Source organism: Myotis davidii, unplaced genomic scaffold (genome assembly GCF_000327345.1).
Source record: "Myotis davidii unplaced genomic scaffold, ASM32734v1 scaffold73, whole genome shotgun sequence".
NCBI lineage: Eukaryota > Metazoa > Chordata > Mammalia > Chiroptera > Vespertilionidae > Myotis > Myotis davidii.
Genome location: NW_006286675.1, coordinates 2,527,422 through 2,542,665, shown reverse-complemented (window position 1 = coordinate 2,542,665; position 15,244 = coordinate 2,527,422). Strand labels below are relative to the sequence as shown.

At 49.8% G+C, this 15,244-nt stretch overlaps 1 protein-coding gene and 1 pseudogene across 1 annotated transcript in view; one reads left to right on the top strand and one right to left on the bottom strand.

The window, feature by feature from the left end:
- Positions 1-8,522, top strand: part of LHFPL4 (lipoma HMGIC fusion partner-like 4) — a 23,749-nt gene extending 15,227 nt beyond the window's left edge. Inside the window, exons 2-3 of the mRNA XM_006758225.2 lie at positions 1,542-1,778; positions 5,012-8,522. Coding sequence (XP_006758288.1) covers positions 1,542-1,778; positions 5,012-5,112 — 338 coding nt within the window. The 3' untranslated portion in view covers positions 5,113-8,522. The remainder of the gene's footprint in view (positions 1-1,541; positions 1,779-5,011) is intronic.
- Positions 8,523-10,763: 2,241 nt separating this feature from the next.
- LOC107182208 overlaps positions 10,764-15,244 on the bottom strand; it is a 6,876-nt pseudogene continuing 2,395 nt past the window's right edge.

Here is a 15,244-nt window from a genome sequence, read left to right as displayed (position 1 = left end):
AGAGATAGAGAGTTAGAAACATCGATGAGAGAGAAACATCGATCAGCTGCCTCCTGCACATCTCCTACTGGGGATGTGCCCACAACCCAGGTACATGCCCTTGACCGGAATCGAACCTGGGACCGTTCAGTCTGCAGGCCGACGCACTATCCACTGAGCCAAACCGGTTTCGGCATAAACACACATATATTTATGGTGATATGGGTGTGTGTGTTTTTAAAAAAACAAGGAAACGAGAAATATAAATGGTAGAACGGATGAGGGAAGCCAGAAGCAGATGCGGACAGGGAGGTGTATACACATTATTGGTAGAGTTATAGTTCTTGAACAGTGCTTTATACCTAGTATATTCAATTAGAGGCCTGGTGCATGAAATTCATGCAGGGGGGTATCCCTAGCCTGGCCTGCACCCTCTCTGGGCCCCTCACATAGACTTCCGGTCTCGGGAGAATTCCAGGGTGAACTCCTTCCGCATCAGCTGACGGATGACCTGTGGGGCCCAGGTGGGTCAGGGCGTGAGGGGCAGAGCCAGCGACCCACTGCTTTCTCACCAGCCGCTCCGCCTCTAAAGAGCCTCTTGCTATAGAGCAGGGGTCCTCAAACTTTTTAAACAGGGGGCCAGTTCACTGTCCCTCAGACCGTTGGAGGGCCGGACTATAGTTTAAAAAAAAACTATGAACAAATTCTTATGCACACGGCACATATCTTATTTTGAAGTAAAAAAACAAAACGGGAACAAATACAATATTTGTATTTGCATGTGGGCCGCGGGCCATAGTTTGAGGACCCCTGCTCTAATGGATCTCTCTCCCCTCATCCCCCACCTAAAGTGCAAGCCTCATGAGGCTAGAGTCCAAGTACCCTGCCCCTTGCCTAGTCCAGTGCCTGGCACAGAGGAGGTAGGCCTTCAATAGATACTACCTGAGTGAGTCAACGCCTGGCACTGTGCTAAGTGTCTTTCAAGCATGACTTCACTTAATCCTCACAACCACCTTGGGAGGTAAGTATTCACTCTGATTCCCATCACACAGACAAACAGGAGGCACCCCCGAAGTCATGGACTGAGTAAGCGAAAGAACTAGGCTCAAACCCCATCGTTCTCACCCCAGTCTGTTCTCTGAGCACAGTGCTCAACTGTGTGAATGAGGACATACTTCCATATCGTGACGGAAAGGAAAGTATCACTCAGTAAACATGTGAATGAACAACCGAGATAAATCAGTGGTGACGAGGACGGGAGAGGGTAAGCATGGCCAGGGTGCTAAGGGAGGCGACCGTGGTTGGTTCTTTTCTCATATTTCCAGGAAGGAGTTGATGTGATGGGGGCAGGAGAGGACATTACGGGTTCCGGAAAGCTTCTGCTTTCCTGGGCAGTCGTCATTCCAGGCCCAGCAGTTTCTGGAACCCGCGGGAACCGGTTAGCAGGCTCTTGGGTTGATGAGCGGAGTGAGGAGGGCTCCCGGGGGTGCTCGGGCTCTGAGGAGTAACCATCCCCTTCTGCCTTCCTTCCCGACCGCGGGGCTGGGCCTCGCGCCCCTCAGCTCTGTGCCTCGTGCTGGGCTGCATGATCTTCCCCGACGGCTGGGACGCCGAGACGATCCGGGACATGTGCGGGGCCAAGACCGGCAAGTACTCCCTGGGGGACTGTTCGGTGCGCTGGGCGTACATCCTGGCCATCATCGGCATCCTCAACGCCCTCATCCTCTCCTTCCTCGCCTTCGTGCTGGGCAACCGGCAAACAGACTTGCTTCTGGAGGAGCTCAAGCCCGACAACAAAGGCGAGTGCGCGCGTCGGCGGGCAGGGGCGGGCGGGGCGGCGTCAAGGTTAACAGCGATGCGAAACTGGGCATGGGACAGGCAGTAGGATCACCTTGAAAACAGTGTGGCTTTATGTCTCAGATCTGAACAGCTGTGCACCTGGGACCCAGCAAAACCCGCCAGTGGGGATAAACCCATGAGAAACGGGCAAGAATGCTCTTGGCAGCAGCTTCAAAATAGCAGACAACTAAAAGCAACCTACATGGCTATGGACAGGAGGCTGGATAAACAAATGGTGATATATTCACACCACGGAATAGTTCATAACTGAGAATGAATGAACCTCAGTTTATAGTAACAGAATGGGTACCCACTGGAAACATAGGGGGGTGGGGGCGGGGCGGTGGAGAATAAAGTTCCAGAAGACGACACAGTGAAATTTATAGTGAGCTTAAACACCAAGCACCACTAAGCAATGTATAGTTTAAACACACACACACACACACATATATATTTTTTTAAATATATTTTATTGATTTTTTACAGAGAGAAAGGGAGAGAGATAGAGAGTTAGAAACATCGATGAGAGAGAAACATCGATCATTTTTTAATATATTTTATTGATTTTTCACAGAGAGGAAGGGAGAGAGATAGTCAGAAACATCAATGAGAGATAAACATCAATCAGCTGGCGCCTGCACATCTCCCACTGGGGATGTGCCCGCAACCCAGGTACATGCCCTTGACCGGAATCGCACCTGGGACCTTTCAGTCTGCAGGCCGACGCACTATCCACTGAGCCAAACCGGTTTCGGCATAAACACACATATATTTATGGTGATATGGGTGTGTGTGTTTTTAAAAAAACAAGGAAACGAGAAATATAAATGGTAGAACGGATGAGGGAAGCCAGAAGCAGATGCGGACAGGGAGGTGTATACACATTATTGGTAGAGTTATAGTTCTTGAACAGTGCTTTATACCTAGTATATTCAATTAGAGGCCTGGTGCATGAAATTCATGCAGGGGGGTATCCCTAGCCTGGCCTGCACCCTCTCATAGTCTGGGCCCCTCAGGAGATGTCCGCCTGCCGGCAGTCAGATATCCCTCTCGCAGTCCAGAATCCCTCTTGCAGTCCAGGACCCTTCACCCCTTACCGCTCACCTGCTTGCTGTTCCTTACCACTGAGCTCACTGTTCCTTACCACTGCCAGAGAGGCGGGAGAGGCTCCTGCCACTGCCACTGCCACTGCACTCACCAGCTGTGAGCCCAGCTTCTGGCTGAGCAGTGCTCCCCCTGTGGGAGCGCACTGACCACCAGGGGGCAGCTCCTTCGTTGAGCATCTGCCTCCTGGTGGTCAGTAAGCATCATAGCGACCGGTCATTTCGCCAGTCATGCCACCGTTTGGTCGATTTGCAGATCAGGGTTTTATTATATAGGATATGTATATCAGGGAACACTAAAATACAACAAAGAAACAACTTATACCTAAGGCCAGAACCTTAGGGGTTGTCACTGTTGTCAGTGCTTATCTGTGTGTCTTCAAACCTGATCTGTCCCTTTACAAAACAGAGAGTAGTGTGAAGTGCTAATATGACATAGCACAGGCATCATCCTAAACAAACCCCCGCCTCAGCTCGATTTTTGTGCTGCACTCTGGAGCATGTTGTAAAGATCTGTTTCTCATTTCATGGGGAATCACCTTGCCCTTTTTATCCAGTGCTTAGCATCATATGAAATAAAGGAACTGTACTTACCATTCTCCTTTTAGGGGCTCTTAGGGAGACTTCCAGGTTTTTACTATTCCTGGCAATGCTACAATGAACATTTTTGTCTGTGTCTTCTTATACACAAGTGTCTTCTTGGTGTCTTTCCAGAAGTTAAATTGCACACTTACCATTGAAATGACAGTGCCAGATTGTTCTCCACTGGAGGGCCGGTCTTCTGACCCAAGGGCCCGCCCTGCCTCCAGAGCAAGGGGAGACACTGCAGGGCTTTGACGGACAGACCCCCATCTGTCTGGGTGTGCGTTCTCTGCTGTGAGAAATAGTAGTCATTTTCATAGTCACACCCTTCCGTGAGCTATTAGCCTGAGCTGGACCTAAGTTTAGCACTTTCCATTAATTATATTCATCTCTGGGAATATTTCATCTATAAAATAGGGCTAATGGTGGTGGAGACGATCTCATTTGGCGGGAGGTAGTTTGGCATTGTGGTGGAACCCAGACTGTGGAAGCAGATCGTCTATGTTAAAAGCAGGCTGAGCTAAGAAGTGACTTCAGCTCCGTGAGCCTCAGTTTCCTGCATTCACAAAACGAGTGTGGTGGAAAGTACCACCGTATAGTTTAAACATACATATACTTATGGTAATACGGGTTGTCCTGTGAGGAAGAAAGATTGTGCTTGCAACGGGGCACGTGGTGAACGCTCTGTAAAAGCTGCCACTCCGCCCCACTCCCCGTCAGGCGGGCATCATGACCACCATTTTACAAATGAGAGGTCCAGTTACTTGCTCAAAGCCACCTAAGTGGTGGAGTCAGAATTTGAACCCAGATCCAAGTCCAAAGACCAAGCTCTGCCCCACTGCCTGCCCCCTTTTCAGCCTTCCCTGGGCTGCTGGTTGCTAACCTAAGCTCTGAGCCTCCTGCCCCTGGATACCCTGATAGCCTGTGGTTTCTGTGGCCTTGGTATGAAGTCAGGGCCTGCCCTCTGGTGGCAGCTTCTAGAAGTGCGTGACTAAGACAGCCATCTGCCCTTTCTGGTGTGAGGTGGGCCCACTCAGCGTCCTCTCCTCCCTCCCCAGGCACCCTAATAGCTCAGTGTTAAAAGTGACATCAGCGTCCAGAGATCTCCATCCTCATGAAGAGCTCAAGATGACTGAGCCTCACAGTTCAGTTCTAAGCCAAAGACCTCTGGGACAAAAGTAAAAAATAAAATAAATTGCTATAATTTCTAGCATTTAGTATGTGCCAAACACTGCGCAGTCCTTGGCTGGGGCTCTTTATGTCTTTCTGACCCTCAGAAGCACCTTGTGAAGGAGGCTGTTCTGCCATCTTGCAGATGAGGAAGTTGGGACTCATTGAGGTCCACTGGCCTGCTCAGGGCCATCCAGCTAGTCCGAGGCCCCGGTGGGATTTCAGAGCCTGGGCCTCCACCTCACCACTCTGCCCAGTTTTGCCCTGAGGGTGGGCCAAGGGGATCCCCAATGCCCTGGTGGTCTCTGACTTTCTCCAACTCTCTCTCTCTCTCTTAGATTTTGTGAGCTCTACAGTAAGCTCCGTGTTGCGACCAGGGGGTGATGTCTCCAGCTGGGGAGTCCTCCCCTGCCCCGTTGCTCACTCACAGGGACCCTGAAGGCCAGGATCACAGCCCAGGAATTGACCTGTCCTCAGTGTGTCCCATCTCTTGCCCTCTCATCCTCCATTCAAGCTCTGAGGGAAGACCCCAATCTCAGACTGACTTCTCATCTGTTACCCGCCTGCCAGCTCCAGACTTTGAAGAGAAGTGGAGGCTGGGTGCAGCCTGGGGGGGCCTGATTCTGCCCCTCCCTCAACTGACCTAAGGGAGCCGGACATCCCTTGAGGTCTCCTCTCCTCTCCCACCTGGCTGGGTGCCCGGCAGTCTCCCGGGGAAGGAGGCACTAGGATTCCAGTGCCCCAAGCTCCCTCGGTCTGGGAGCTACTGCCTGATCGCATCTTTGCCTCCTCTGGTCCCTGCCTCCTGCAGAAACTTATTCAAGACACTGCCCCCGGGCAACCGAGGTCTTTCCCTTTTTTTGGCCGATGATGGTTCCATCACATCTTTGCAGAGCTCCAGGCGCCACCAGCCTGCTCCCAGCTCTCCTGAAGGAGTCCGAGCTGCACCGAGGGAGAACACAAGGGCCTTCCTGTCTACTGGCGCTCTGTCCAGCCCCGAGTCTGAGAAAGGACACACAGCCCCAGAGGGAACTGGAGACACTGGGACTCCAGGCAGCAAGGGCCAGGGGTGGCTCTGCCTGGGGCTGGCCTGGCCTCTCTGCTGGGACATCGTGCTGCTGACTGGACCCCGACCCCAGCTTGTTTTGTACAGCACAGACCCTTTGGCCCTGTTGTTAGGGCTGGAGGTTGGGGAGGGGCCTAACTGTGGGGCATCAGGGGAGGTACCGCCCCTCTGCCCCTTGTGCTGCCTGACCCTGGCATTTGCTAAGGGCAGACACTGTCTTGCCTCTTTGATACTTTTCTGCATAACTTGAACTTGCAGGTCACCTCTGAACAGGGTACCCCCTGTCCCCATCCCTGGGCCTTGTAACCCTGTCCCCACCTCGTCTCCTCTTTGCCCACCTCTCGCCTTGCGATATGCCCAGGGTCTGCCACCCAATGGGCAGTGCTTGGAGCCGAGGCGTGTGTGTGTGTGTGTGTGTGTGTGTGTGTGTGTGTGTGTGTGTAAGTATGTGGGGGGGCAGACGAGGAGTCCTCTCTCCCCCTTTCCTCCCACCATGGGGGGGCATCTCCCTCCTGCGTGGCGAGAAGCAACTGAGGGAGATTTCAGGTGTTTCTGGACTTCCCTCACTGCCGCACGGACCTGGCGGAAGAGTCACCTGGCTGGGGGCGAGGCAGCCCCTTTCAGGCCCGAGTCCATGCGGCATGTGAGCTCCTTCCAGTGTGCCTGCTTCTGGCTGCAGGGCCCACTGGAGAGGAGCCTGCGACCCACCATTCTGTTATGTTGGCTCAGCCAAAGGAGGGGAGAAAAGCAGTTAGTGCCATGTATTTGCCAACCTGTGTTCATTTCCACTGGAGTTGGACCTGAGAGGGAGGGTTTCCAAGACAGGCTCTAGGAATCCTCTGTCTGAATCCCCATCTGGACCCAACCGGGATCGGATGCTGGGTCTTGGTAGGATTCCTGAAACCTGGAGCTCCCCAAGTCCTGACCCTCCCCCTGGGCAAACACCTTCCCCGAGTGCTCTGCCCAGCACTGTGCCCCCTCTCTCCTGCTCCTACCAAGCCCTGCACTGCAGCCCCCACTGGCAACGTCCTCAGCAGGCTGCCTGCAGGTGGGGCTGGGCACCAGGGTCCCAGGTGGAAGGGAAGGGGGAGGGAAGCCTTGTGGGAGGGAGGGAGTGGGGGGCAGATCCAAACCAAAGCCCAGTGTTGGAAGGCTGCAGAGAGAGGGCCCCGAGCAAGTGGTTAGGAATGGGGAGAAGACAGGAGTAGGAGAAAGAATAAGACAGGAGGGAGAAGGAGAGGCAGAGACAGAGCAAGGGGCAGAGGGGTGCAGAGAGGTCCAGAGATGGAGAGAGAGGAAGAGTGAACAGAAGGGGGACCCAGAGGGACAGAGAACCTGGGAGAGGGAGGGTAGGGGACTGGAAAGAGGATTAGAGATAGGGAAGGAGGCGTTGGCAAGACAGTGGTGGGAGACCAGACTGGGATGCAGGGAGCAATGGAAGGGAAAGGGGAGGAGGAGGATGAGGGCCACAGGATGCTGAGGAAGAGGGAGCAGCTGCTTCTGTGTGTGCACTGTGCCCGGGGACCACCAACCCGTGTGCCTTGTGGAGAGGTTAGAACCTACCCGCTCAGAGACCAAGGGCGGGCCCAGGCGGCCAGCCCTCACATCAGGGGGACAGTCCAGCTGATTTCTGAGCAGGTTAGCGCCACTGGAGCGGGTGAGTGGTAGAGAAGAGGGAGGTTTGTTCCCTTTGGGACCGTCTGACAGTGTTTCCATGTCACCATCCGCTCAGCCAGCTGCTGCCCTGGCCGAGGAATTTGGGGTTAGGAAAGCAGTGTTGGGTGGGTTGAAGGAACACCAAAGTAACACGGGGAAGGGAATGAGGTCAGAGTGGGGACCAAACCACAGCTCTGTCCCCGAAGCTTCAGCAGAGGTGGGAGCAGAACGGGTAACAGGTGCTTTAGCCAGGGCCCCAGGGAAGCCCAAGAGTGGCCCAGAGGAAGGAAGCCATCGTGGCCAGGGGACGCTTGTGGAATGGCCTCCCTGGGGTTTAGCCTTTGGGAGGAGGTGGAAGCAGAGCTGTCTCTCACACGCTTGGTCCCTGAAAGCTGAGCTTTGAGCAGGTCTCTGAGGTGACTGGGTCAGAGGGTCTGGCACTCCCCAGCTCTCTCTACCCTGAGCTGGGGACTCTTTCAGGACAGGCCAACGTGGCCACGACCTCGACATGGTTCAGAGCGCTGGTTGATCAAATCCTTCTGGGTCCCTGAGATGTGAAAACTCCTCTTTGGGGACCAGTACCCATGGAGGAAAACATTGGTTTCCCGAGGGCATGAGGAGCATGGGTAGAATCGAGATCCTTGTCACACCTGGAGCAGCCAAGACATTGGGAACTTATAGACAAGGCTGTGGGGAAACTCCTTGGACTCCGTTTGAGATTCCTGCCTAGACCCAGGGGAGTGCCCCTTCTCCAGCTTCCAGTGTGGACTGAGAAAGGGAGACCCTCTCTTGGGAGAAGCTGGGATGTTCCCAGAACAAGAAACTTCCACAGGCCCCTGCCAGGCTCAGGGCTAGCCTTTGGGTGGGATTGCAGTTTCCTGAGAAAGGAGCAAGGGAGCCACAGTCCTTCCCGGAGCTCTGACCAGCAGACCTCAGAGGGCCTGTGTTGTGTGATGTTAGCTTGGTGTTGTCTACACCCCATTAGTAAGTTTTGTCTGACTGTGTCCTCACTGTTCATTGTCCCACTTGGTAACACTTATTTCGGTCCAGACCCCTTCTGCTGCTGCTGGATTTGAGCTTCAGTACAGGTGGAATGATGTTCAAATAAAGAAACACTTTACATCACCCGTGCTGCCTTCTCTTTCTCTGCACCGGCCCCCAGGGGATCAAGAGGGGTGGGATTCAGCCTCACTCTGTGTCGGGTTTGGCTGTATAGTAACAGAGCTCTACTGTTGTGTCTTAACAGGATAGTTTCTGTTCCCATCACAGGAAGTGGGAGGTAGCCAGACCATGACCAGTGTGGCCCGCGGTGTGATCAGAAACCCAGGCTCCGTCTTCCTCGGAGCCACTTTCATGGCCCAACATGGCTGCTTGGCCTCCTTGATCTGCATTTCCTTTGAAGACTTCTGGAAATCTCATAGGACTGGGTCACAGAGCACACTAGCTGAAATGTGGCCCATTAACTGGGCCCATTGCCACCCCAAATAAAATTGAGGTTCTGTTACCCAGAGAAAGGAGAGAACAGATGTAGTGGGCACTGGCAGTCTGCACATGCCTGGTTGCACAGACTTGACTTCGGACATACAGCAAACAAGACTCCACCCTTTTCTGCCTGTGTGGACCGGGACAAGCCCCTTCACCTCTCTCTAAATCCCACTGAACGAATGTGGGTGACAACAGTGATCTTGGGGAAGTTGTAAGGACCAATGAGGGAATGTATGTGGATTGCTTTGTAGTGTCTGCCACATTGTAACATGCCCCATATGGCAGCTACGGTACCATTTTTGCACTTGGGAACTGTGGGCACTCAGTATAGACTAAGCACTGAAGGAACAAAAACAGAGATCCTAACTTAATGGCCAGCTGGTTGGGGAAGTGACAGGTAAAAATGTAAAATTTGCAAGGTGCAGGGAATTGTGGGTGCCCTGGGTGGGGACACCTTACTGGCTTTGGAGGGATGGGTAGAGCTAGGGAGAGGTTTATTGTAGGATAAATAAGGCTTAGGCAGGCATGGGTCAGGAAAGCCACTCAAGAAAGAAGGCAGGCCCTGCCCAGTCTTACATAGTGGTTAGAGCGTCAGCCCATGGACCGAAGGGGTTGCAGGTTCGATTCCTGGTCAAGGTCAAGGGCACATACCTTGGCTGCAGGTTCGATTCCCAGCCATGATTGGAGCACATGGGAGAGGCAACCAACGATGTGTCTCACATTGATGTTTCTCTCTCTCTCTCTCTCTCTCTCTCTCTCTCTGTCTCCAACACTCCCCCTCCTCCCTCCCTTCCAGTCTCTCTAAAAATCAATAGAAAAAAATATCGTCAGGCAAAGCTTAAAAATAAAAACTATGATAGCCATTTTTTTGTTTTTCTTTCCCCCCGCCCCATCCTTCTTTATCTTGATGATAGCTACTTTAAAAAAAAGAAAAAGAAAGAAAGCATATTGAGGAAAGAGATCGAGGTAAGAAACAGAATGGTCTGTGCAGAGCACTAAATGCTGGACTGTAAAGTTTGAGGCAGGGAGGGTCAGAGATTAGTCCAGTGGTTCTCAACCTTCTGGCCCTTTAAATACAGTTCCTCATTTTGTGACCCCCAACCATAAAATTATTTTTGTTGCTACTTCATAACTGTAATGTTGCTACTGGTATGAATTGTAATGTAAATATCTGATATGCAGGATGTATTTTCATTGTTACAAATTGAACATAATTAAAGCATAGTGATTAATCACAAAAACAATATGTAATTATATATGTTTTCCGATGGTCTTAGGTGATCCCTGTGAAAGGGTCGTTTGACCCCCAAAGGGGTCGCGACCCACAGGTTGAGAACCGCTGGATTAGTCGCTTAGTCTGGGGAGACAAAGGCCATATGATGACAAAGCTGCAGATCTGAGAGCAATGGGGAACCATGGAAAGATTTTAAGCAGCAAAGGAACACAATTAGATTAGCATTTCAGAAAAACCACTCTGGTTGCAGTGTTAGGGGGCTGAATTAGAGGGAGACATTTTAATAGAAGGGAAATCAGAAGTCTGGCCTGAAGCAAGGTGGTGGCAGTGTCCCTGAGAGGTAGAAATTCAATATTTAGGAAGTAGACTTGAGGACACTTGGTAACTGATTGTGAGGGTAAGGAGTAGAGAGTGGCATCAGAAGGGCAGTTAACAGTACAGCAGGGGAGCAAAATGAGACATGCTAAGTGTGAGAAACATGTGGGGCAACCTGGTGCAGTTTTCCAGTAGTTAGCTGACATATGGCTGGGAGAGCTCAAAAGAAAGATCTGGACCAGCAACATGAGCATTCAGGCAATGGTTGGAATGTAAGCACAGAGGAGCTTGCTCAGGTGACTGTATAGTGTGAAAAGCCATGGGGCCATGGGACGCTGGAAAACACCAACCTATAAAGGTCAGAGGAATGGATGTCTAAAAGGAGACGACAATGGGGACACAGATATAACATTTTGGGGGTAGGGGGGAAAGGCACCATTAAAAGGAGACGACAATGAAAGAGCCAAGAAAACTGTGAGAATGTATTGTTACGGAAAGGGGAAGCTCAACTGGTCAGGTGGAGCAGAGAGGTCAAAATTCGGGTCTGAAAACTGTGCCCACTGGATTTGGGAACAAGGAGGCCACTGCTGCAGAGCATATTCAGAAGAGTGTGAGAAGGAGAAGGAATCTGGGCATCTTTGCTGCAGGTGATGATTATGTCCTTGGGCATGATCTGCTTCTTCAGCATGCCCAACTTGGGATGGTTGCCACGGCTACGGAAAAGCCCAGGCGGTTCTGTCTTGAAGTTAGCAATCCTCTGAGTTTAACCATAATACAGAAGCCATATTCTTTCAGTAATTTCATTCTCCTCTTCGGTTTTCAGTTTCCCTTCCTGGCTCATCTGTTGCCAAGCTTCTGACTGGGCTTTGAAATACTGGCTCATCTGGGTAAAAAGTCACATTTGCTTAGGCTAGTAATACTATTCTTCTCATTAGTCATTTCCTTTCTCCAGTCTTTTAAGAAATTTTCCTAAATATTTCCTTAGTAGTATATTCATGGTCAAGCATTTCTGCAAAGAACGTAACGACTTTTTCTGCTTTTGGAGCTCAGCTTCATGACTTGACCATCGCAGTACAACTGGACTCTCTCTGGAAGAGGCTCATCTGGTGGAGCAAATACAGGACCTTTATGCTCTAGGGATTTCCACTTGGTGCCCTTGGGTAGTGCTCTTCTTCCCACCATTTGCACTTCAGCTGCTTCTCTTCTTCAGATTCTTCCTCTTGCTATCTGGCTCAGGAACTTTTTTAACTTTATTGTCTTTTTATTTTTTCAATTCCCTATCCTCTTCTTCCTCTAGTTTTTGTTTCTTCTTTCTTGATATCCTGTTTTACTTTTCTTGGGTTTATAATCAGCATCCTCCTCATGTGGAGGTCTCAATGGCTTCAGATCCTCTTTAGGTGCAAAGCAGCTGTCACCTTCAGGCTCATCTTTAATTTGTAGTGGCCTCGAGAAGCCATTTTTCTTAATATACTTTTATTGATTTCAGAGAGAAGGGAGAGGGAGAGAGAATCATTGATGGGCTGCCTCCTGCACCCCTCACACTGGGGATCAACCCTGCAACCCAGGCATATGCCCTGACTGGGAATTGAACCGGGACCTCCTGGTTCATAGGTTGACGCTCAAACACTGAACCACACCGGGTGGGCAGCCATTTTCCTTCTTTACTTTTGTATCCCCGGAGGCTCTAACCTTTTCCTCCTTTCATTTTTATCTATTTTGATGTTTTTCAGAACTTCCATCTTTGTGCTTGCTTTCCCCCCTTCTCTTTGTGTTTCTCTTCAGAATCTTTATGTTCACTGTTGCTTTGCTTGGACTTCTCAGTCCTCCTCCTCATCCTTCTTGTGCTCTTGGTGCCAGAGTTCCCGATCTTTGTGTTTACTATGAGTCATTGAATTGGGAATCCACTTCGATCTGGGAATCGCTGTGCAGATGGCCCTTACTCATTTGGTCCAGAGCAGCAAGGGGCAGGCAGCACGGGGTGCGGGCGGGGGGAGACACAGAAGGTGGGAGGGACATGTGCAGGGCTTAGAGGCCCCTGAGGTGTGGTAAGCGGGAGCGAATCCCAGCAGTTGTGTAACAGCCTAAGTTTGCATTTCCTTTCATTGTAACTCTTGGTATTTGTTCCCTTGCTTTTTTATCTTTTATCCACATGCTGCGTTGTTTTATTTTTGCCTGTCTTCTATATTTGTCACTTTTTTTTTTATAGAGCAGTTTTAGGTTCACAGCAAAATTGAGCAGAAAGTACAGAGATTTCCCATAGTCTCCCTGCCTCAAAGGTGCAGTCTTCCATATTATTAATATTCCCCCACGAATATTCCCCTAGCCGGTTTGGCTCAATGGATAGAGCGTTGACCTGCAGACCAAAGGGTCCTGGGTTTGATTCCGGTCAAGGGCATGTACCTCGGTTGCAGGCTCCTCTCTGGCCTGGGCCCTGGCTGGGAGCATGCAGGAGGCAACCAATTGATATGTTTCTCTCTGTCTCTCCATCTCCCTTCCACACTCTAATCTAAAAATCAATGGAAAAATGTCCTAGGGTGAGGATTAAAAAAAAAATTCCCCCATGGAAGTGGTACATTTGCTACAGTTGATGAACCTACACTGACAGATTATTTTCACCCCAAATCCACAATTTGGACAAATGCATAATGACATGTATCATCACAGCATCGTTCAAAAACAGTTTCACTATCTGAAAAATCTGTGCTCTGCCCATTCACTTCCTTTCTCCATCTCCTGGCAACCAATCTTTTACAGCCCCAATAGTTTTGCATTTTCTAGAATGTCATCTACAGTCATGCACCACTTCATGACAGCAGTTAAGCAGTTTTGTCATTGTGCGAACATCACAGAGTGCACTTATACAAACCTAGATGGTATAGCCTACAGCACACGCTGGCTATATGGTGTAGCCTATTGCTCCTAGGCTACAAGCCTATACAGCATGTCACTGCACAAAACGACACAAGATTAAATCAAGCACAACAGAAAATCCAATAAAAAGATGCAATGAACACAGGATGTATGAGGCTGCTGGTGGTATAGCACAGCATGATGTTTTACGGCAGACTTCATTTTTATAAGTAGAAAGAGTACACTCTAAAATAACAATAAACATACAGTAAATACATAAGCCAGTACCACAGTCATTTATTATTATTAACAAGAATGTACTGTACATAGGATAGTGTGTGCTATACTTTTACACTATTGACAGTGCAGTGGGGTTGTTAACACCTGCACCAGCACAGATGCATGAGTACTGCATTACTTTACAGTCTTAGGACAGCCACCATGTCACTAGGCAATACAAAATTTTCAGCTTCATTAGAATCTTATGAAACCACCATTGTATATGTGGACCATCATTAACTAAAATGTCATTTAAAAAAAAATTTTATTTTTATTGATTTCAGAGAGGGAGAGATAGAAACATCAGTTGATCAGCTGCTTCCTGCACGCCCCCTACTGGGGATTGAGCTGCAACCCAGGTATGTGCCCTTGACTGGAATTGAATCTGGGACCCTTCATTCCGCAGGCCCATGCTCTACCCACTGAGCCAAACCAGTTAGGGCAAGTTGAGACTTTTTAATGTATCTGTTGACTGTCTGTCTTCTTCAGAAAAATGTCTGTTCATATCCTCTATCAATTTTAAATTGAAAAATTTTTTGCTGAGTAGTATGTTTTTATATATTTTGGATATTAACCCTTTATCATCAGATATATGATTTGCAATCATTTTCTCCCATTCCATAGGTTGCCTTTTCATTTTGTTGAGTTTCATTTGCTATGCAGCTTTTTAGTTTGATGTAGTCTCACTTGTTTATTTTTGCTTTTGTTTCCTTTGCCTTTGATGAAAAATTCACAAAATCAGCACCAAGACTGGTGTCACAGAGCTTACCACCTAGGTTTTCTTCTAGGAGTTTTATGGTTTCAGTCCTTAATCCATTTTGAGTTAATTTTTGTATATGGTGTTAGATAAGTGGCCCAGTCTTATTCTGCATGTGGCAGTCCAGTTTTTCCAGCCACCATTGTATACTCTTAGCACTTTTGTCAAAAATTAATTGACCAAAGTGCTTGCTTTGACAGCACATATACTAAAACTAGAGGCCCAGGGCACGAAATTTGTGAACTTGTGGGGGAGGGAGAGGTGATGGGCCCTCAGCCCTGCCTGCACCCTCTGGTAGTCCGGGAGCCCTTGGGGGATGTGCGATTGATGGCTTAGGCCTGCTCCAACCGGGGAGCGGGCCTAAGCCATTAGTTCAGGGGTGGGCAAACTTTTTGACTGGAGGGCCACAATGGGTTCTTAAACTGGACCGGAGGGCCGGAACAAAAGCATGGATGGAGTGTTTGTGTGAACTAATATAAATTCAAAGTAAACATCATTACATAAAAGGGTACGGTCTTTTTCAATAGTTTTATTCAGTTCAAATGGGCTGGATCCGGCCCGCGGGCCATAGTTTGCCCATGGCTGCATTAGTTGGACATCCTTAGTGCTGCCATGGACGTGGGAGAGGCTCCCACCACTGCCACTGCGCTTGTCAGCCGTGAGCCGGCTCAGGGCTTCTGGCTAAGCGGTGCTCCCCCTGTGGGAGCACAATGACCACCAGAGGGAGCACAATGACCACCAGAGGGCAGCTCCTGCATTGAACATCTGTCCCCTGGTGGCCAGTGCGTGTCATAGTGACTGGTAATTCCAACATTAAGTTGATTGGCATATTAGCCTTTTATTATATAAGAAGATTGGACCGATAGAGATTAGCATGGTCCCTGTGCAAGGATGACACACAAATTCGTGAAGCACTCCCCCCCCCCCCC